Source organism: Oryctolagus cuniculus, chromosome 1 (genome assembly GCF_051225735.1).
Source record: "Oryctolagus cuniculus isolate XC-2025 breed Fujian yellow rabbit chromosome 1, ASM5122573v1, whole genome shotgun sequence".
NCBI lineage: Eukaryota > Metazoa > Chordata > Mammalia > Lagomorpha > Leporidae > Oryctolagus > Oryctolagus cuniculus.
In genome coordinates this window covers 64,181,073-64,202,003 of record NC_142867.1, presented here as the reverse complement: position 1 = coordinate 64,202,003, position 20,931 = coordinate 64,181,073, and the positions used below count along the sequence as shown (strand labels likewise).

The window sequence follows — 20,931 nt, the reverse complement described above, 5'->3', positions numbered from 1 at the left end:
CACAGAGGCAGCCTTCTAGGGCTGGAGAGGGTAGCTGGACGGACGCCCCGGGGCAGCAGCCTGCCCTGCCTGGGCAGGGACCAGGGAGCCCCAGAGCTCTGAGGGTCCCTGCTCTTGGGAGCACAGTGCTGCCCGGGGTCGGGGCGGGGTGCCTTGTACTAAGGAGAGGTAGGGTAGACAAGGGCTGCTCTCCAGGGCTGGTGGAGGGGGTCTTCCCAGGTGGGAGTGACGAGGGTCACAGCGACAGCCTGTGAACCTTGAGCCTTGCCCCTGCGCAGGAGCTGGGAGTTGGGTTGGGTGTGTTCAGGTCCCACGTGCCTCCAGGTTGTTTGGGGTTGAGAGCTGCAGGCAACGCCGAGTTGCCCTGGGGCGGTCGTCCTGCCAGTTGAGCGCTTGCCGGTCGCAGGGGTGTGTGCAAGCACCTTTCCATCCCTGGGGGCTCTGGGAACAGCTAGCTGAGCGTACGAAGGTTGAGGCAGAGGTGCGTACCTGAGAGGATGGGAGGGGGTGGAGCGAGGGGCTCACAGTGAACTTTCAGGGTCCCTCTGGTAGCGGCGCGTGGCCCTGGCTCTCAGGGCCCATTTTCTCTTGGCCACTCCTCACGGGGGCCCCAGTCCCGGCCTGGGGACCGACCCTCCCGGGGCGGGCGGGGGCGGGCACTAGGACCCTGCGGGGCGGGGCGGGGCCCGGAGCTCTGGCCGCTTCACCTCCGCAGCCTGGAAAATACCGAGCGGCGCCGCGCGCACCCCGAGCCCCCGAGCCGAGCCCGGGGGGCAGGGCGCGCGGGGCGGGGCAGGCGGCGGCACCCACTGCTCCTCCCCCCAGGGCCCCCCGCGCGGCCCCCGGTCGCCCGGGCAGCGGCGGTAGCGGCGGCGGCGGCGGCGCTCGCACCCCGGCCCCGGCGGGCCCCGGCGGAGCAGCGGGCACAGGTGAGCGGCCGGGGCCGGCCCGGCGGGCGCCGCCTCCGCCCCCGCCCCGCCCCGCGCGCCCCCCGCGCCGGCTCCGCTGCTGAGTTAGTTGAGCCGGTCCGGGCCGCAGCTGCGCTGGGGGCCCCCGCCGCACCGCCCGTCACCTGGGGGCCCCGGGTCCCGCCTGACTCCCGCAAACCCCCTCGCAGCCCCCACGCCGGGCCCGGGGAAGTCTGAGGTCCTCGTTGCGGGGTGGCCCCCGCCACTACCCTGAACCGGTCTGCCCTCCCTGGGGGTGGGGGGTGCAGCCCTGCCGCCCTCCTGCGCTCCACTCGTCAGGACCCCGCGCGGCCCCACCCGCGCCCCCAGTGCACTGACTGCCGTCCCCAAACCGGTCTTGCAGGTCCCAGGAAGGTGGCGTCAGCATCTGCAGCCGCGTCGACGCTATCGGAGCCTTCGCGGAGGACCCAGGAGAGCCAGACTAGGACCAGGGCCCTGGGCCTCTCCACACTCCCCATGGCCTCCACAGAGCCCCAAGGGCCGCGGCCGGTCCTGGGCCGGGAGAGTGTCCAGGTGCCCGACGACCAGGACTTCCGCAGCTTCCGGTCCGAGTGCGAGGCCGAGGTGGGCTGGAACCTGACCTACAGCAAGGCCGGCGTGTCTGTGTGGGTGCAGGCTGTGGAGATGGACCGGACACTGCACAAGATCAAGGTAGGGGTGCCCTGCTGTGTGCTGCCGCCTCTGCCGGGCCCTCCTTCCTGCTTCTCCCGGCCCCTGTCCAAGGGCCACAGACACCTGGTTGGGCACCTGGGCCCAGAAGGTCTCCTGCCGGGAACCAGGAAGAGGCCTGGCGTGCTGGGCCAAGCCCACATCTCACAGCTGCGCCAACTGAGGCCCAGAGAGGGGCTGTGACTCACTCTGGCCCCCAGGGCCCACCTGGCCTGCTCTAGACCAGCGCCTTCGCCGGAAAACTGGATCCTTCCCTCCGCCAGAGCTGAGTCTCCTCCCCGACTCCTGCACGCTTGGGTCTTCAGGCTCTGCTTCCTTCTTGCCCTGCTCTTCCCGTCCCCCCGGTTGTGGCTGCTGCATCCTGAAGGCAGGGCTTGCACGGTTGGTTAGGGGTGGGCTGGGCAAGCCAGCTCAGGGACAGGCTGCCCACCCGTCAGGCCCGCACGGACCTCTCCTCTCTGCCATGGTGGGGCAGGCGTGGGATTTGGGACCCCATACACTCAGCTCCCACGGAGAGCTAGAAGGGGCGGAAGCTGGTGGAGACCCTGGCCTAGGGCCTCAGTAGCTGCCCCCGGCACATCTGGCACCTCTGTGAGTGGCACCTGTCAAGGGGGCTGCGTAGCTTCGCAGACTCCTGGCCATTGGCTGTGCCCCTCTTCTCCCTTCCCTTGCCTGCTGTCCCCCTGTGCTGTCTCCCTGAGATCCAAGGAGGAGCCTGTGCCTGTGGCCAGGGGACAGGGCACTTGTCTCAGACCGGCCCCCCTTCCACCTGGGACCTGATCACACCAGGGCCTGAGTGGCCTGACCTCTCCCCTCTGGCCTGTGCCCTTCTGCCTCACTTGGCCTTAATCCTTTACCACTTTGCCTGTCCCCTCTTGGCTTTTTGCCTGTCCTCTCTGCCATGACTCTGTCTACACTCTGGCCGTCTGACACTCTGCCTCCCTCTGGGACTCTGTCCAGGCCGGAGGACCCTGGGGTCTGACTTTGTGTCTGAGCCGCAGAAGGGGAGGGCAGCTGAGGTGTCCCGGGTTGGGGCTTCCAAGATCAGTTGCAGATCCTGTCCCATTTGGGTTCCTGGCATCCAGCGTAGATGGAGCTGGGGTGTTGGCTGAAGGAAGGAGTGGGGAGCAGGGTGGTGGTGAGAGGGCCTGGCAGGGACCTGAGAGGGGTTTAATGCTGGTGCGGCACAGTGGGCTGGGAAGTGGGGGTTCACCACCACGGAAGGTGAAGGTCTGAGCAGAGTCCTGTACTCCCACCCTCTGTGTCAACAGGGTGGAGCTGCCTCCTCCATCTGGCTTAGGTTAATGAATAAGCCCCAGGCCAGTCCAGCACTGGAGGTGGCAGGTCTGGGGGCCTGGTTGCCGCAACAGGCCCCTCGTGACCAGAGCAGACTTGCCGGGTGGCCTTCAGTGGGGGTGGAAGGGACATGGAAAAATGCGGGCATCGTAGGCTTCTAGGCAGGGTACATTCCATCCCCAGCAGCCCAGACCCCCAACTCAGACGGAGCAGAGGTGGGAGGTACCAGAGGGCCCTTCAGTCTCTGTTTTACACTCTCCTCCCCGAACACTGGGGTGCAGACAAGTACACTGAGGCCCAGAGATGGGCAGAGGCCAGCCCAGGGTCACGTAGCCAAGTCCCAGCAGAGCCTGGCCTGGCGCCCAGCTCTCCAGCCCCCCAGCCCAACCCTCTGATGTCTTTCTTTTCGCCTCACGCTGACCACCAGCTCTGCTCCCCACAAGAAACGGAGAGTTGGGGGCAGGAGTGAGAGGAACCCAGGCCAGGGAGGAAGCTGGGAACCTGCTTATGGGCATCCCAAGGGGCCAGCCTCCATTGCTGGTCCTCTCAGCACAGCCAGATGGACTCTGGGAGATGGGCAGAGCCTCTGAGCGCATCCCCAAGATTCAGGGAGTTCCAGCTCCTGTGCAGCTAATCGCATTTCTGCTGAGAGCCTCTGCTCCGAGCCACGCGTTCCTCTCGCCCTGTAATTTACCCTCAGGCCCGTCTCTGTTACAGAGAACGTGAGGTTGCAGCCCCGGCCTGCGTGGGCTCCTGGCGTTGCTCAACACCGAGGCCTTTAACCTCATCAATAACTCTGAAGCCCTGAAGGACACAGTGTTCTCATCAGCCCGTTCTTGTCCCACAGATGAGGAAGCTGAGGTCCACACAAAGGCGTGGCTTTGCCGAGGTCATGCAGTGGGTTTCAAGCCAGAGTCACTGGGGTGATCGGGTCACTCAGCCCTCCCCTGTCTCCTACCCTAGCCTGCAGGGCGGGCCCCTGGCACTAAAAGCCAGCTGCTCTCTGGTCGTGCTCTGCGCTGACCAGGGGGTGGGGGGAGTCCACCTATCTATTCACCTAATCGACTTCCTCCTCCTCATCTCCCTCCCCGCTTCCCTTGTGTCTGTCCAGAAGCCACCATGGCTCTGGGCCCAGTGATGAGAGCCAGCACGAAGGGAAGGGGCAGCTGGAGGCCCCCGCCACCCCCACCCTCCACCTGGCCCCCAGCCTCAGTGGTCCCAGCCCTGCGCCGTGCTCAGAGAGTTCAGACTCTGGCCCAGAGGCAGATATTGAATGTGGATCTTGGTCCAAGGCAGAGGGCAGTTTGGAAGCTGAACTCTGGTCTCTGAGCGCCCAGGCCAGGCTTCCCCTTGGTGCCTGTCTTGGTATAAGAAATGGCAAACCAGGTGTTTGTGCCACTCATTGAAGAGGACTGGCTGGGGTCCAGACCTGGCTGCGTTGTCCTCTTGCTGTGTGTACGTCCCTGTCCCTCCCTGGGTTATTTGTCCATCATGGGTTCCTCCTGGCTCCAGGCACCTCCGAACTCAGCATTCGGGCTGCCCAGCCCTGCCCTGGAGGCTCGCGTGCTTAGGTTCTCCAGGCGCCTGTCCTGTTCCAGCCTCCTGTGTGTCCATGTGAGAGGCAGAGAGACCCGGACTCTTCCTCAAAGGTTTTTAGACCTTGGTGCAGAGAGGTCAGACAGTACCAAGTGGTCCCTGCTCTCCCCGCTGCACAGGGAGCAGGTTCCCCAGCAGCCTTGCAGAGACTGGTGACAGCCTGTGCCCACGACAGCAGTGGACTGCATGGCCAGGGTCTCGAGGGGCCTGATTCTGGAGCAGATGGGAGAGGCCTTTCAGGAAGTGGCTGAGAACCTGAGGTTCCTCTTGCTGTAGGAAGCTGGATAACGGGCACCTGTCTCCTCTGACTTCCTGTCCTGAGGCTCCTCCCCTTCCCTTTAGTGCCCCCTTCCTCCCAGGTTCCAAGCTGTCAAGCCAAGGCTCAGGTCTGCCCCTCAGCAACTGATTGTGTCCCCCTGGGAAATGCAGGGTGGTTCAGGGATCCCCAGGGGCCCTGCTCACTCTCGAGGTTAATGGGGAGGGTGGGGGCAGGGCCAGGGCCAGCTGCCTGCTTTGCGTCTTCTCGCTGTCTTCACAGTTGTGCTGCCGTGGGCTCTGGCTCATTAATCCCACCAGGCAGACGTAGGAGTCCGCTTGTGCAAGGCCAAGCAGCCAGAAATGGCCGAAGCTGGATCAGAACCCAGGGCCTCGGGTTGCCAAGGCCTCACTTTGCCCAGGTGTCAGGCCTGGTCATTAACAGCGCTGGGCCCCTCCGTCCCCATGGCTCACATCTCAGCCTCAGTTCTTGGGTCTCCCTGTGCTGTGTCATTGTGGGAGGGTGCCCTGGGGGGGACCCAGCTGGGCAGGAGCCCAGTCCCTGCTGTGTGTGCCCTTAGGGGTCACTTCTCCCTTCTGGGTCAGTCCTATCTGTGATTTCAGGGCCTTGGCTTGGAGAACCCAGCCCCTGCCATCTCCACGGGGCTGTTTCCCACGTCTGCAGGAAGCTGCCGGGCAGGTGGTGTGCTCTTCATAGGCCTGGGTGGGAGGCTGCACCGCTGGACGCAGGGAGGACGATAGGTACGACCTTGCCAGTGTGTGCCATCAGACAGGTCCCAGGAACCCAAGGCTAGACCCTGAGGACCCCTGCCCTGCCTGGCTCTAACACTGCCTTAGCATGGGGCCAACTGGAAGATAGAGCTGCAGGGAGCAGGACCCAGCTCCTCTGTGTGCTGACCTTGGGGTGGGGAGCTCAGGGGAGGGAAAAGGCGGAGGTGCTGGTAGTGCCAGGGACGCTTCCCTGGAGGAAGTGCCGGGGCCGAGGTGGAGCGTAAGAGACAGCACAGGGTCCCGAGTGCAGGCTCCGGGGCCTGGGACAGCGCCCTTGCTCGGCATCCCGTCCTCATCTGCCAGCTGCCTTCAGCACTGCATCTACTCCTTCATTCATTCACTCATTCATCCAGCGAGCATCCGCCGATAGCCTCTTCCCGCCTGGCCCTGCACTGGAGATGGGGACAGAGAGGAGAGTCCCACCAAGCCCTGCCCTCAAGGAGCTCCCAGCTGGGAGCTGAGATGGGCACTCGGCCCAGGAGCTGTGGAGGCCCATGGGGCCACCGAACCAGCTGTGCGGGTCAGGGAAGGCCGAGGAGGAGCGCTGCTTTGGCACTGGGTGCAGAATGGGGAGGAGATTTTGACAGGCTCAGGAGAATTCCCGGCGGGGAGCAGCTGTATCCAGGAGGTGGAGGCGACAAACAGGGGCGTGCGTTTGGAGAGCTGTGTGTAGGTGGCTCGGTATGGGGCTTGGGGCCCAGGTGTCTTAGAGATCCTGGGGTGCCAGGGGAGGGTCGTAGGCAGGGGAGCGGGGGGCGATGTATGCTGCTGCTGTAGTTGTCTAGGCAGAGGCCGTGAGGTCTGCACTAGGCAGGGTTTGTGGGGAATGAAGCCAGGGATAGTACCCAGAGAGACCTTGGTGTTGTGATGGCCGGAAAGTGGTGGCTCGGGCATGACTGCTGTTGTGCAGGCCGTGAGCGTTCTGTGGGCTGGGTCCTGGGGTGCTGGGGATGGAAGTGCAGCCCTCTTGGCACTGCCCCGGGGCCCAAGGAACCCTTGTGAGGAGGGTGGGGTGGGGAACTGTCTACTCTGTGTCGCCCTGGGCCTCGAGGAGCCCCCAGCCCCCAGCCTGGCTCCCCAGCCTCCAGCCTTTAAACTTTAACGAGCCCCAGCTCAGTTTCCAGCCGAGAGTCTTTAAACTTTCAGGAGATGAGAGGAAGGGGGAGTCCTGCAGACAGCTGGGTTTGCTTTCTTCCCTTGCGGCAGGGCTGTGGGTGCTCTGCGGATCTGGGGCCTTGGCTAGGCCATTCCGGCTTGTTCCCAAGGGGCTGGTGGTCACGGAGCAGACAGGGTAGAAGCCCTGTTCCTAGGCAGATGGTCCCTGGCAAGGTGGGGGCAAAGCAACTGGGACCAGGTGTCAGGCTGGCAGCGTCCTCAGCCCCCTTGGCACCGCTGAGCATCATGAGCAGTTTGAGGTCCCCAGAGCAGGGCCCCTGCCAGGGGAAGTCCTCTGCCTGTCACTGCAGAGAGCCTGGGGCTGGTGGCACAGGGCAGGCAGGGAGGGCTCGTGCACTGCCCTGCCTCCCTGCTTCGTAGCCCGTCTGTGGAATCCTCATGTCCTCGGCCCAGTGCTCCGCGTCTGTGTGCAGGGACTGTCTCCTCCCGGCGCACTGCCTCTGGTCTCTGGGTGCCTGGGCCACTTCATGTCTTCTTTGGGTTTCAGGCCACCTCCCCCTCCCCCTGGTTCCCCGAGGTCTCCCACCATCTCCTGCGCCCTTGAGATTGCCCGGAACCTGGTGAGTGTCGGGGCGGGAGCCTGCCAACCAGGGGCACGGAGTTCACGTGTTCATTCCGCACGTGCCTTCAGCACATGGCTTATTGGCAAGTACTGCATTCCATCCAGGAATTTAGTGGCAGACCACACAGATTAGACCCTGCTGCTGTCCTGGGCTCATATCCTGAGTGGGAAATGAGCACAGAGGAGCTGGGAGCACCATGTGGCAGGCCCTGGCCTTTCCCTCCTCCCCGTCCTGGAGGGCAGGCCTCTGACAAGGGCTGGTAAGGGTGCGTGGAAGGTGTGTGCATGCAAGCGTGGGACTGCGTGTGTTTCTGTGTCTGGCGTTACTCTGTGTGTGAGTCACACCCCCTCACTGCAGAAGCCGAGTTGTTTCTGATCCAATTCTGTCTCAGCTGTCTCACAGCAGCCCCCGCCCCCGACCTGGCTCAGCCCTGGCTCTGCCCTCCAAGCCCGCTGTCCTTGCCTTGGACTGTCTGTGTCTCGGGGCCTCTGCTTAGGGATGCACTTCTAGCCCAGTCTCTGCCCACTCTCCCTGGGTGGAGGCTGCTTCTGTCCCTGTGGTCTCTGTTTGCCCCCTCCCCTCCCCACCCCCACCCCGTTTTCCCAGTCCCCATTGTTTATCCATTCAACAAACCTCCTTGCGCGCCTCCCGCCTACTCTGCCAGCCACTGTGTCATACTGGGGCCCTGGCAGGGAGGTAGATCCAGGCCATGATGGCCCTTCGTGGACAGGGACTTGGATTCAGGTGGAGGGAGGCCAGTGGCGCACAGCCTAGGGCAGGGAGCCAGGACTTTCTCCAGCCCTCAGTACTGGATGTGGGAGCCGTGGGGGCTGAGCAGGAGCCAGGAGCAAGCCGAGCCCGTCTCAGTGCTTCCCAGGATCAGATGTGGGACTAAGAGTGGGGAAGAGTGGAGGCAGAGGCAGAGCGGGGAGGATGTTTGAGTTTGGATTTTATCTTATTCTGGAGGCAGAGAGAGAGAGAGAGAAAACAGGCAGCAGAGGCTTTCCTGCTGGCCGATGCCGTCGGCAGCTGTGGGCTGTAGGAAGTGCTCTGGCTGCAGGGGACAGATTGGCCTGGAAGCCAGGAGCTCGGAGGAGGATGCGGCTGCAGGCAAGGTCCAGGAGGCCTGCCTGGGCCGGGGAAGGGGGCTGTGGGGACGATCGTGGCCGTGCAGAGCTGGTGAGCATGAGAGGGAGGGAGGTATCCAGAGCCGAGCCAGGTTCCGGGCACAGGAGGGGAAGGGAGCGGGCATGGGGCACAGAGTCTGCATTGGATGTGGTGTGCGGGGTGAGGCCCGAGAGCCGCTCAGAGGCGTTGAGGTCGGAGCCCAGCACTTGGCTGGAGAGCCGAGGGGGCATCATGGCCACTGGTGGGCCCCTTGGCCAGGGAGGTGTTGATCCTTATGTGTATTGGTCACTGGTCTCCCAAGCCTCTTCCTCTCCTGTGGATCTGCTTCTCTCCACCTCTCCCAGCGGCCTCCTTCCTCACTGGAATGGTGAGGAGTGGGAGGGGGGTCGAGGTCGGATGTCAGCTGGGTGGCCAGGGGGCGGGGCGGGGCTGGAGGCAGCCGGGGATGAGTCACTGGCCAGCTGGGAAGGGCCTGGCTCCAGGGCTCAGGGAGCCGAAGGGAAGGTGGATGCGGCAGCACTGCCGCCCACCACCACAGTCTCAGGGGCCCAGTCTCTGGGGCCCACTTTCGAGGAGGAGATGGGTTGGGGGCGTCTGCGGCAAGGTCTGCTTCCCTTCCAGAGGCGAGGGCCTCAGGGCTTGTTGGGTCATTTTGCAGATGGGACCACTGAGGCCAGCTGTGAGGGAAGGAGACCCTGCGCTGCACACCACACTCGAGCTCCCTGTGCTCCAGCTGCCCTTCCTGCTCCTCTCACACCCACAGAAAGCCCCTGGCATGGACCCCTCAGGGACAGGCCTCAGCTGCCCATGTGCTGGCCTGCCCAGGACTTGTTGGGCCCCTCACAGAGCAGGGCATGGGCCTGGGGGAGCAGTCTCGGGGTGGGCTTTGGGGGGTCTCTGGGCTCCCGGCCGGCCCCCTGCATTTGACCTCCCGGGCCACCGGTAAGCAGTAGGTAGAGTCGTCCCTGCTCCCAGGTGGCCACACTCACTGGATGGATGAATGAACGAACAATTAGTTGCACCCAAAGGACAGCTCCGCTTCCCGCTTCCGTGCTCGGTCACCCTGGTATGCACTCTCTTCTTCCCGGCCAGTCCGAGGGCTCCCGGTTCACAGCCTCATGCCTCTCCTCCTCTTTTCAGCCGGGTGCCACCTGCTGTTGTGCCCATCTTCAGGACTTAGTGTGCGTGCGTGTGCATGCATGCTCTTCCCTGAGCCTGCATCTCCAGCTTCTCCCCTGTGCTGACCCTGCAGGCTCTGCCCAAGCGTGAGAGGCCCAAGTGGCCCTGGCTCCCCGGGCCTGGCACGGTAGAGTGGGCCCAGCCAGAGGATGATGGGCGAGGCCGGGTCAGCCCAGCATCAGCACCAGCCACCTCAGGCCCCCCTCGGCTGAGTGCAGGCTTTCAGGACCAGGGAATAAGAACTTTGGGCTTCTGGACAGCACTTTCTCTCTCTCTCTTTCTTCTTCTTTTTTTTTTTTTTTTTTTTCCTTACGATTTATTTACTAGGGGCCAGCATCGTGGCATGGCCAGTAAAGCTGCCGTCTGCAACGGTGACATCCCGTATGGTACTGATTCATGTCCCAGCTGCTCCACTTCTGATCCAGCTCCCTGATATTGGCCTTGGAAAAGCAGTGGAAGGTGGCCCAAGTGCTTGGGCACCTGCACTCACATGGGAAACCCAAATGAAGCTCCTGGCTCCTGGCTTTGGTTAGGCCCAGTCCTGCCCGTTGCAGCCATCTGGGGAGTGAACCAGCCGATGGAAGAACTGTCTCTCTCTGTCTCTGTCTCTCTTTCTGTACTCTTTCAAATAAATCTTTAAAATAAATAAATTTTCCAACGATTTATTTATTTGAAGGGGAGAGAGAGGGAGAGAGACGGAGATCTTCCATCTGCTGATTCACTCACTCGCCAAATGGCTGTGATGGTCGGGATGTTGCAATTCAAAGCCAGGAGCCTGGAGCTCCATCCAGGTCTCCCATTCAGGTGGCAGGGACACAAGTGCTTGAGCCATCTTCTGCTGCTTTCCTAGGCGCAGTAGCAGGGATGCTGGCATCACAGGTGCTGGCTTAGCACAACACCGGCCTCTAGACAACACATTTTTTGTTTTTAAGATTTTGTTTATTTAATTTGGAAGTCAGCATCGCAGAGAGGAGGGAGAGAGAGAGATCTTCCATCTGCTGGTTCACTTCCCAGATGGCCACAAGGGCTAGGGCTGGGCCAGGCCAAAGCCAGAGGCTTCTTCCAGGTCTCTCACATGGGTGGCAGGGGCCCAAGTACTTGGGCAATCTTCGGCTGCTTTCCCAGGCCATGGCAGAGAGCTGGATTGGAAGTGGAGCAGCTGGGACTCAAACCGGCACCCATCTGTGGGATGCTGGTGTTACAGGCCACAGTTTAACCCGCCATACCACTGAACAACACTTTTAGTTAGGAAAGCAAAGTGCAGTTTTTACATCTTATATACACAATATCATAGCCACAGTCACAAGAACCTAAAAATGAACAACGAATCACCCAGAGCCTCAGCTCCCTGCGTGGAACTTTTCCTTGGTTCCTACCAGCCCTCATTCAGAGGTGTAGATAATTTATGCATAATTTAAGCCACGGCACAGGTACTTGTTTGTATCCTGTTTTGTTCACTTAGCATTGCGTCTGTGGAAGTTTCTCATATTGCTACGGAATTATTAATTCACGAACATTTCCGGCAGCTGCTCCCTACCAGGTCTCTCATGGGAGCTGAGGCTGCGGAGCTGGCTCAGCGCAGCCCTGCCTGGAGGGTCCGCTGCCCCGATGGCGAGGGCACCCAGTCCTCCTGCACCGAAAGGGGCCCACTGGCAGGTGCGGGCCAGTCCGGCCCTCGGCGTCATCTGCTCGCTGCACATGCAGTAATAGACACATGCATGTTGTGGCAGGCATTTTTCCTTAGATTTTTTTTCCCCGTGAGTATAAATTCCTAGTTTTGGGGTTCTGAGGACTGAGATGAAAGCCACATTTATATGATTTTTTTTTTTTTTGACAGGCAGAGTAGACAGAGAGACAGAGAGAAAGGTCTTCCTTTGCCGTTGGTTCACCCTCCAATGGCTGCCGCAGCTGGCGTGCTGTGGCTGGCGCACCGCGCTGATCCGATGGCAGGAGCCAGGTACTTCTCCTGGTCTCCCATGGGGTGCAGGGCCCAAGCACTTGGGCCATCCTCCACTGCACTCCCAGGCCACAGCAGAGAGCTGGCCTGGAAGAGGGGCAACGGGACAGAATCCGGCGCCCCGACCGGGACTAGAACCCGGTGTGCCGGCGCCGCTAGGTGGAGGATTAGCCTAGTGAGCCGCGGCGCCGGCTCATTTGTATGATTTCTAGAATAGTTGCCAGATTGCTTTCCGGAGTAGTGGAACCCATCTTTGCTGCCACTTACTGAAACACCTTTACCACCTCACGAGCAGTGGCTGTGTCATAGCTGAGTGTTGCTGCTGCTGTCCCATGGTAAATTAGAACGTCAGTACAGTCGTAACTCGCTTTGCTTTGGCTGTCAGAACAGCTGCAGACCATAAAGCAAAGCCCAGGGTCCCCCCTGGTATTTCTGAGACACCCCTGAGCCCTGTGTCCCTTACGGGAGGGTGATGGCAGGAACAGTAATGTCCCCAAGCACCGTGAGAATGGACAGGAGGCCAGGGCCTCGTCACTGTGGGTCTCCCCGTGACCCGCGCAGGAAGGCCGAGGGCCGAGGCCCCGGTGTTGAAAGGTGACAGCGGTTTGCACACCATAGCCTCTGCTAGCTCACCTGTCCAGCCTGCCACCCAGCCTCAGCTTGCCCCTGAGCACTTGCCGTGTGCCGAGGGGCCTGGGCATTGCGGCACGTTGGTGTGTGACCGTGTATGCTGCGGGAGCGGAGGGGCCAAGGAGCAGTGGACCCCTGGCCCAATGTGGAGAATTTAGGGACAGGGCTTAGGGCTCGCTGCCTGTGCAGGGCCCGGCCAGGCTGGAGTTGGAAGGAGCTGCAGGAAAGGAGGGGAGTCCTGGGCAGTGTCATGTGAGGAGGCACCCTGCACCCCTCCCGCAGGCTACTCCCCCAGCTCAGTGCCCTGATGGGTCATGGGCCTCTCCGTTCTGGGATCCCCGCTACAGGCAGGTGCTCTGTCACTTGGACTTGCGCTGGCCTCTCTGTAGAGGGCTCTTGGCATTTGTGATGTTTCAACTTTGTGCCTAAGGACCAGCAGGGAGTGTGTTGCCCCTCGGGCAGGGCCTGGGCAGGCAGGGCAGGCCGCGGGGTCCCGGGCTGGAGCTGCCGAAGGCTTTGTGTCCGAGCCTCATCTAATCCTCACGGTGCCACTCTGAGGGAGGATGATCCCCGCCTGACAGATGACGCGCTCGGGACTCCGGGCTCGTGTCCTTGGCCCAGCCAAGGCCACACCACCGAGATGTGGCAGGGTGAAGCGGCTGTGTAGACTGTGAGGTGGGGCTGGTGGGGTTGGTGGGGCTGTGCCACGGCTGCAGGGCACAGAGGGGCTTCCCAGTGGGTTTCAGAAGAGCACGGCCCTGCCTCCCAGCGCAGTGAGGTCTGGGCCTTGAGTCAGGAGGACCCTTTGGCACTTCTGAGTGCAGTGGGCGCAGCATAGTAGCACTGTGGGCTAAGAGGCCTCCAAGTGCCAGCATGCTGGATCTGGCTGGGCCGGTCTGGCCCGATGAAGGCCAGAGTCCTGCACTGTGGGGTCAGGTGCCCCTGGGCTCTGGTTGTCTGCTCCCTCACCATTAGCCGTGTGACCTTGGCTAATGACCAAGCCTTTCCAGCCTCAGTTTCAGCATCTGTAAGATGGGGACAGGGATTACCACCCCGGTGTTGGAGGCTCACAGGTGCTATCTGTAAAAAACTCCGTGTGGTGCTCTTGGCAGCGGGCAGGGGCGGCTGGACTTGAACTTCAGCCCCAATGGGGCCCAGGGTCAGTGCTCCGGTCTCCTTTGGGGGCTGGAGAGCTGCGTGGTGATCTGGAGCCTCCGTCAGGGCTGTGATGACTGGGATCCCTCGTGCCCCAGCCCCAGCAGGAGCTCGGCCTCTCACTTGAACCAGGTTCCGTGGCGGGGGCTGGGGTGTCAGCAGTCGTTCCGAGCCAGCTGCTGAAATGCAGCCTGGTGAGGCGTTAGCACGGCCTGCGGGTGTTTCCCTGGCCCTGCTCTGGGCCTCAGTTTCCCCAGTGAAAATCTGGAGTTGCTGTTGAGGAGATCGTCTCCTGGGTTGCCTGGACTCTGGGGTAGTCCATAACCCTCCCCCACCCTCCAGATCCCACGGGTCTGGATCTTGGACCCCTGCCGTGGAGGGTCTCAGGGAAGTGTGGGTGCCCATGTGCTTGCTGTTGTCCGGGTGGGCCTGCGGCTCTCACAGCCAGGACCCAGCCCATGGAGGGGGCCTGTCGCCTCCCCCTGCTGGCGGTTTCTTTGTCCTCTGGGGTAGAGGGAGGTGAGGGGTAGATTGAGACATAGCTGGCACATTGGGCCCTGCTCTGTCTTTATTTGTGTAGTAAACACTGATAATCTGGCACCTACTGGATTCCTGTGTAAAACGCCCTTCTCTGCCCTTTCAGGGGCTCGGCTCTTCACCCCCAGTTCCTGTGCCTCCCGCTCTCCCAGCCCTGCTTGTCCTGGTCTTTTTTTTTTTTTTTTTTTTTTTTTTTTTTTTTTTTCTTTTAAAGATTTATTTGTTTATTTCAAAAGGCAGAGTTGGGGTGGGGGGAGGGAGAGACGGAGACAGACAGAGATCTTCCAGCCGCTGGTTCACTCCCAGGATGGCTGCAACAACCAGCTCTGGAATAGGCTGAAGCCAGGAGTCAGGAGCTTCATCCGGGTCTCCCAAGTAAATGGCAGGGGCCCACATGCTTGGACCATCTTCCACTGCTTTCCCTAGGTGCACTAGCAGGGAGCTACATTGGAAGTGGAGCAGCCGGGACAAGAACAGCACTCCTGTGGGATGCTGGTGTCGCAGGCGTTGGCCTTACCTGCTACACACAGCGCTGGCACCCTGCTTACTCTGTTTTGTGAGTTTGTGTCCCTGTCCCTCTTACCGCTCTGCTTGGCTGGGCCTGTCTGGGGGAAGGTGTTCCCCGCTGCTGTAGGCTTCTGAAAGTGGTGAGTGGGTGAATGAAAGGAGGGCGCTGTGGGAACCAGGACGAGGCACCCCATGGAAAGAGATACGTGCAGAGCCCCTCCTGGTGTGGGAGGGCGGAAGCCTGCCCGAGCACTTACATATGGCATTGGTCACAGTGTTCCATCCCCCTTGTAGGTATTGTTTTATTTTATTTTTTTTTTTTTTTTTTTTTTTACAGGCAGAGTGGACAGTGAGAGAGAGAGACAGAGAGAGAAAGGTCTTCCTTTTGCCGTTGGTTCACCCTCCAATGGCCGCCGCTGCAGCCGGCGCACCGCGCTGATCCTGGCAGGAGCCAGGAGCCAGGTGCTTTTCCTGGTCTCCCATGGGGTGCAGGGCCCAAGCACCTGGGCCATCCTCCACTGCACTCCCTGGCCACAGCAGAGAGCTGGCCTGGAAGAGGGGCAACCGGGACAGAATCCGGCGCCCCAACCGGGACTAGAACCCGGTGTGCCGGCGCCGCAAGGTGGAGGATTAGCCTATTGAGCCACGGCGCCGGCTTTTTGTTTTGTTTTTAAGATTTATTTATTACAGACAGAGAGATCTTCCATCCACTGGTTCACTCCCCAAATGGCCACCACAGCCAGGGCTGGGCCAGGCAGAAGCCAGGAGTCAGGAGCTTCATCAGGGGCCAGAGCACTTGGGCCTTCCTCAGCTGTTCCCGCCCTCATTTGCATATGAGGAGACTGACACTCCTGGGATCAGAGCTTGCTTGAGTCCCCCCCTAGTGGTCATCCTTGCTGGTCCCAAAGATTCTGGGCCATCCCAGCCACTCAGGCCGACTCCACCTCAAGGGATCTGGAGAGAGTGCAGCACCAGGGCCACGGCCTCTGTGCCCCAATCTTCTCTGCTGTGAAATGGGTGTGCGGCAGGCTCCCTGCTGTGACCAGGCCTGAAGGGCTTGCTGCCTCCACGGCTCCCAGGCGGAGCAGCCCGGTTCTGTTCTGGTTTCCAGGGGGCGTCCCGGGAACCCAGTGAGAGGAGCTGATTCGCCCAGTGCTCCGTGGCCCCCCAGTCCCACCCCACCACGTGTCCCTCCCCAGGCCTCTTTTAGGGTGTGGCCAGGCCATTGTCCGCAGAAGCAGAGTTGGGTGTAATCTCCTGCCTGGCGGGGGTGAGGGCCCACTCTGCCAGGCTGCGGACGCCTGCGGACACTTGCCTGACCTGGCCGGCTGGCCTGATTCCTCACCTGGACCACCACAGCCAGTGTCCAGACCCCGGGCAGGGCCGCGCTGCTGGCCTTCCTCCACAGGCATCTGAAGCCGGCGCTGCCACCTGGGCACCCGGTCTGTGTGTGTGGTGACTCTGCACACCTGCTGCTGCCCCCACCGGGGGTGCACAGGGGTGCAGCTGGCCCTGGGAAGGGGCGGTCACAGGTGTGATTCCACCTGCTGTTGCTGCCCCTGCGCTTACTCCGGGTCCAGGATCACGCCTGAGAACTCTCACAGCCGAAACAGTGTGCACACTGGGGTTGGGAGGCATTCTGCTGTCCTCAGACACGCACTGAGCGCTCCTGGGTGGTTAAGAGCACAGGGGTGCAGGGAGGCCTTGGTTGTTTTAACGCTTGCTTGCTTTTGTCTTCAGTTTGTAAAATATTTGACAGGCAGAGAGAGAGACAGCTCCTTAACCAGTGGTTCACTCCCCAGTGTCCACAATGGCTAGGGCTAAGACAGGCCGAGTCCAGAAGCCAGGACCTCAGTCCAGTCTCCCATGTGGGTGGCAGGGACCCAGCCACTTGTCCCTTGCTGCCTCCTGCATGCTCATTGGCAGGAAGCTGGGATCGGGAGCAGAGCTGGGACTCAGACCTCAGCACCCAGAAGAGAATGTGGGTGTCCCACAGGGCACCCTAGCCCCCGGGCCTGAGCCCGCTGTGGGCCTGGGCCTCCTCAGCCGCTGTCTGAGATGTGGGCGAGTTGTTTCATCCTCTGAGTTCCAGTTTTCTATGAGGCAGCACATGGACGACACCAGGACTCGCCCTGTAAGTCTGGGGTGTGGCATATCTGGTGTGGCACCCACACCTCTGTCCCTGCCACGGAAGGGCCTGGCTCAGCTGTAGCCTCCAGCCTTTCGCCGTCACATCACTCCCCCCCCTTTGTTCACTGTCACTCACTCGCGTCCCCTTAGTCTGTTGTAGTCCCCTGTCATGCCCCTGCCACCTGCAGGCCTGTTGTTTGGTCAGAGGTCCCTCGTTTGGGGTTTGCCTGGTATTTCCAGATGGTTCCGCTTACACCTGCATCTCTGGCAGAGGCGTCAATGCAGGGGTGCCTGCGTCCTTCCCGTGGAATCCGACCAGGCTGCGCCTGGGACCTGTCCTCATGCTGGTGCTGTCCACCGGGCTCGCTCGCCTCAGGTGGTCTCTGCCAGCCTGCTCTGCCATGAAGGAATTCTCTCTCTGGAATCAGTAAGCTTCTGATAGCAAAGTACTCTGAAGCGGTGTGTAAATACCCCATCCCTCACCAAACATTCCGTTCATTTATTCATGTCGCTACCTACTTTGGTTTCCGGTGTTGCTCAGTGGAATGATAATCCGTCACTGTTGGAATACACAGCTTGTCCCAGGGCTAGCCCAGGCCAGGAGACTTGGAAGCTCGGGGCAAACCCGATGAGCTGGCCGCTGTGGCGGTGGGGCCTCGCGGTGGTCCCCGTGGCCTCCGGACAAGGTCTGTGTCACTCTTGGAGTACTTCCTCTCTGACACATGGAGATGCTCCATGCTCATTGTCTATTTCCGCCACCCCAGCCCTGGAGTCACCATTTCTTCGAGAAGACCCAGAATGGAGGCATTATTGAGTGTTCGGCTGTGCCGCCCACGGGAACTCAGGCCAGACAGAGCGCGGTCAGTTAGCCCACACGCCCTGGCCCTGGCTGTTGTCTCTGCCACAGTCACTGCACATGCCCCCTTCCTGGACTGAGCCACCCCACTCTGCGCTCCCACTGGGTGCCGCGGGGCATCTTCCATTTCCAAGCTGGGCTTCATCTCTGGCTCCTCAGGCTCAGTCCAGGCTTGGAACTGGGGGCTGGATCCATTCATGCTCCTCCTGGACAGGGAAAGATACTTCTTCAGGGTCTCACAGTGAGTGCAGGCTGGAAGCTGGCCTTGAACTTCGGTTTTCTCGATTCCAAAGTGGGGCTAAGGCCTCAGAGCACTGTGCAAGGGAGCGGGGTCCCTGGCACAGAGTGAGCACTGCACAGGCCCTCCGGGGACCTTCTCTTGAGCACTTCCTCTCCCTGCAGAAACAGCGCAGTTCATGCGAGACAATCAGAGCTACAGACAGCAGAAAGAAAGCCACGTATCCTACCGTGCAGAGAGGGCCACTTTTTAAAGATCTGTTTATTTGAAAGCGTATCAGAGAGAGTGAGAGCTTCCACCTGCTGGTTCACTCTGCCGACGGCCACAACAGCCGGGGCTGGGCCAAGCTGAAGTCTGGAGCCAGGAGCTTCACCCAGGTCTCCCACATGGGTGGCTGGGGCCCAAGCACTTGGGCCATCTTCTGCTTCCCTTCCCCAGCTCTCAGAAGTGGAGCAGCTGAGACGTAAACCGGCACCCATGTGGGATGCTGGTGCTGCAGGTGGCAGCTGTACCCACCACACAATGCCAGCCCCAACAGGGCCACTGTTAACAACACTGCTGGCTTTGCCTTCTGAGATTCTTCTATGCATATTCTCCCCAAGTGAAATGAACATATTTTCTTTCTTAAAAAAAAATTTTTTTTTTGTACAGGCAGAATGGACAGTGAGAGAGAGAAAGAGAAAGGTCTTCCTTTTGCTGTTGGTTCACTCTCCAGTGGCCGCCACGGCCGGTGCGCTGCGGCCAGCGCACTGTGCTGATCCGATGGCAGGAGCCAGGTGCTTCTCCTGGTCTCCCTTGCAGGTACAGGGCCCAAGCACTTGGGCCATCCTCCACTGCACTCCCGGGCCACAGCAGAGAGCTGGCCCGGAAGAGGGGCAACCGGGACAGAATCCGGCGCCCCAACCGGGACTAGAACCCAGTGTGCCGGCGCCGCAAGGTGGAGGATTAGCCTAGTGAGCCACGGCGTCAGCCTCTTTCTTAAAATTTATATACTTATTTTCATTTTATTTGAAAGGCACACACACACAGAGATACAGGGAAGGAGAGAAAGAGCTTCCATCTGCTAGTTCACTCCCCAAATGCCTACAGCAGCCAGGAACACGGGATACAATTTGGGTCCCCCACCATAGGTGACAAGGACCCAACTACCTCAGCTGCCCCACTGTCTCCCAGGGTGTACATCAGCAGGATGCTAGAACTGGAAGCAGAGCTGGGACTCGAACCTGCACTCGAGGGCTGTGGGCTTCCCAGGTGACATCCTAGCTGCTACAGCGAATGCCCTCCCTGTTACCTGCTTTGGATGGGCAGCGTTTATTTCCACAAGTTTTCACTGAATCTTAGAGCACATCTGTATGTCACCAGTTGTCCCCAAATGTCCCTTTATTTTTCTTAAAGACTGATTTATTTGAAAGGCAGAGTGGCACAGAGATAGGGAGAGACAGAGAAAGCTGTGTTCCATCAGCTTGTTTGCTCCCCAAATGGCTGTAATGGCTGGGCCGGGCCGGGCCAAATCCAGGGTCCTGGAACTCTGAAACTCCAGCCAGGTCCCCGACATGGGTGGCTGGGGCCCAGGCAGTTGGGCCATCCTCTGGTGCTTTCCCAGGCACAATAACAGGGAGCCGGATTGCAAGTGGAGCAGCTGGGACTCAAACCAGTGCTGCAGTATGAGATCCTGGCGTCACAGGCAGCAGCTTAACTGGCTGTGCCACAGTGCTACCCTGCCCCCCCCACCTCCACCCCATGTTCTCTACAGCTACATCCAAATCAGTATGCAACCCAGGATCACACTTACATGTGGCTGCTGCATCTCAGTGTCGCCCAGTCCCTTGGCTATGACCCTGAGCTGTAGGAGACTGGGCCAGTAGCCTTGCAAAGCATCTCACTCTCTGTCTTTGCTTGTGTTCTCATGGTGTTACTTAGCTTGTTCCTCTGTCCTCTGAGGTCACATCCGGGGCTTGACAAGTTTCTTGGCAGTTGGAATATGCCACAGGGGTGGGTGCATCTTTTCCTGTGGCATCCTTTGTGGCACCACAGCCTAGTCCTCCCTCGAGTCTTTGCATGTGTCCCCTGGGAGCAGAAAGTGCTGTGTGTGGGTTCCCTCTGCACTGTGTGAATGCCAGTTCTGGGAAACCGTTTTAAACTACACGAGATAACTGGTTCATTTGCGGAGGGAAACTTGATCGCAGAGGTTGGACTCTGGGTGAGAAAACAGAAAAATCACAGACCAAGGACACTGACCAGCGTTTCATCTTGCTGAGTGCAACTGAGGGAAACCTGGTCCTGTTTGCACTTGCTCCCCGGACATGTGATCTGGGTTAAATCCCAGCTCTGCTGCTCACCAGCCGGGTAAGCTTGGGCGAGTTACTTAACCTCTTTGAGCCTCGAGTTCCTCCTTGGATTTCTTGTCTGGCAGAGCTGCTGGTTGGGTTCCATAAAACAAGTGCTTGGCCGTCTTCTCCCCAAGATGGAAAGCCCTTTGAGGGCAAGGCTAATAAACAGCAAGAAATCGAGTGCTTTCTGTGTGGCCGGGTGACGAGGACTGTGGGAGGAGAAAGGTTGCCGTTTAGGCACCTGTTTGCCCCCAATACTTTCACTTACTGCGTACCTGTGCCAGGCTCCACGCTGAGTTGACCGTGAGCCTCTGCCCATGAGTGGCACGGCTCCTGGCTGTGGGAGGGCACAGACACAGAGGTTCAGTGTGGGGGAACCTAAGAGTCTGGCTGGGAAGGCTTCCTGGAGGAGGAGACTAGGTCAAGGTGGGGAGGTGGTTTCTGGAAGCAGGTGCTATCCATCTCCTGGCACAGGAGGCTTCTGGGGGAGCTGGCCAGGGCATGTGGCAAGAAGTGCATCCCCGCTGCTTCCTGTCATCTTCTCTGCCCTCCCTTCACCTGCCTGCCTGCCCGTGTCCCCCGGCCCTGACAACGCGATTGTCTTTCTCCAGTGCCGGATGGAGTGCCGCGACGTGCCAGCCGAGACGCTCTACGATGTCCTGCATGACATCGAGTACCGGAAAAAGTGGGACAGCAACGTCATTGAGACCTTTGACATCGCCCGCTTGACAGTCAACGCAGACGTGGGCTACTACTCCTGTGAGCAGGCCGGGCACACAGTCCCCCCCACCTCCCTCCCAGTGGCTCCTGTCGTGGCCGGGAAGACCCAGGGCTGAGACGGAGGACCAGCCCCCCTGACGTGCTTGTTCATGCCTGCACACTTAGGTGCACACTCGTGTGCGTTCGCGGACTCATGTGGACATTCCACACACCGCGACACACGCACACCTACAGCCATGTGCCCAGCCG

General features: G+C 60.5%; 1 protein-coding gene across 7 annotated transcripts in view; it reads left to right on the top strand.

Moving 5' to 3' along the window:
* STARD10 (StAR related lipid transfer domain containing 10) overlaps positions 1-20,931 on the top strand; it is a 42,999-nt gene that overhangs the window by 19,151 nt on the left and 2,917 nt on the right. For 4 of the 7 annotated variants that reach the window (XM_089330470.1, XM_051851194.3, XM_070074984.2 and 1 more), the window contains exons 2-3: positions 1,312-1,619; positions 20,574-20,721. In XM_089330470.1, coding sequence (XP_089186596.1) covers positions 1,312-1,619; positions 20,574-20,721 — 456 coding nt within the window. Of the gene's footprint in view, positions 1-44; positions 482-694; positions 930-988; positions 1,147-1,311; positions 1,620-20,573; positions 20,722-20,931 lie in introns of those variants that run through there. The other 3 variants (XM_017344844.4, XM_070074979.2, XM_051851180.3) reach the window with 3 other exon arrangements.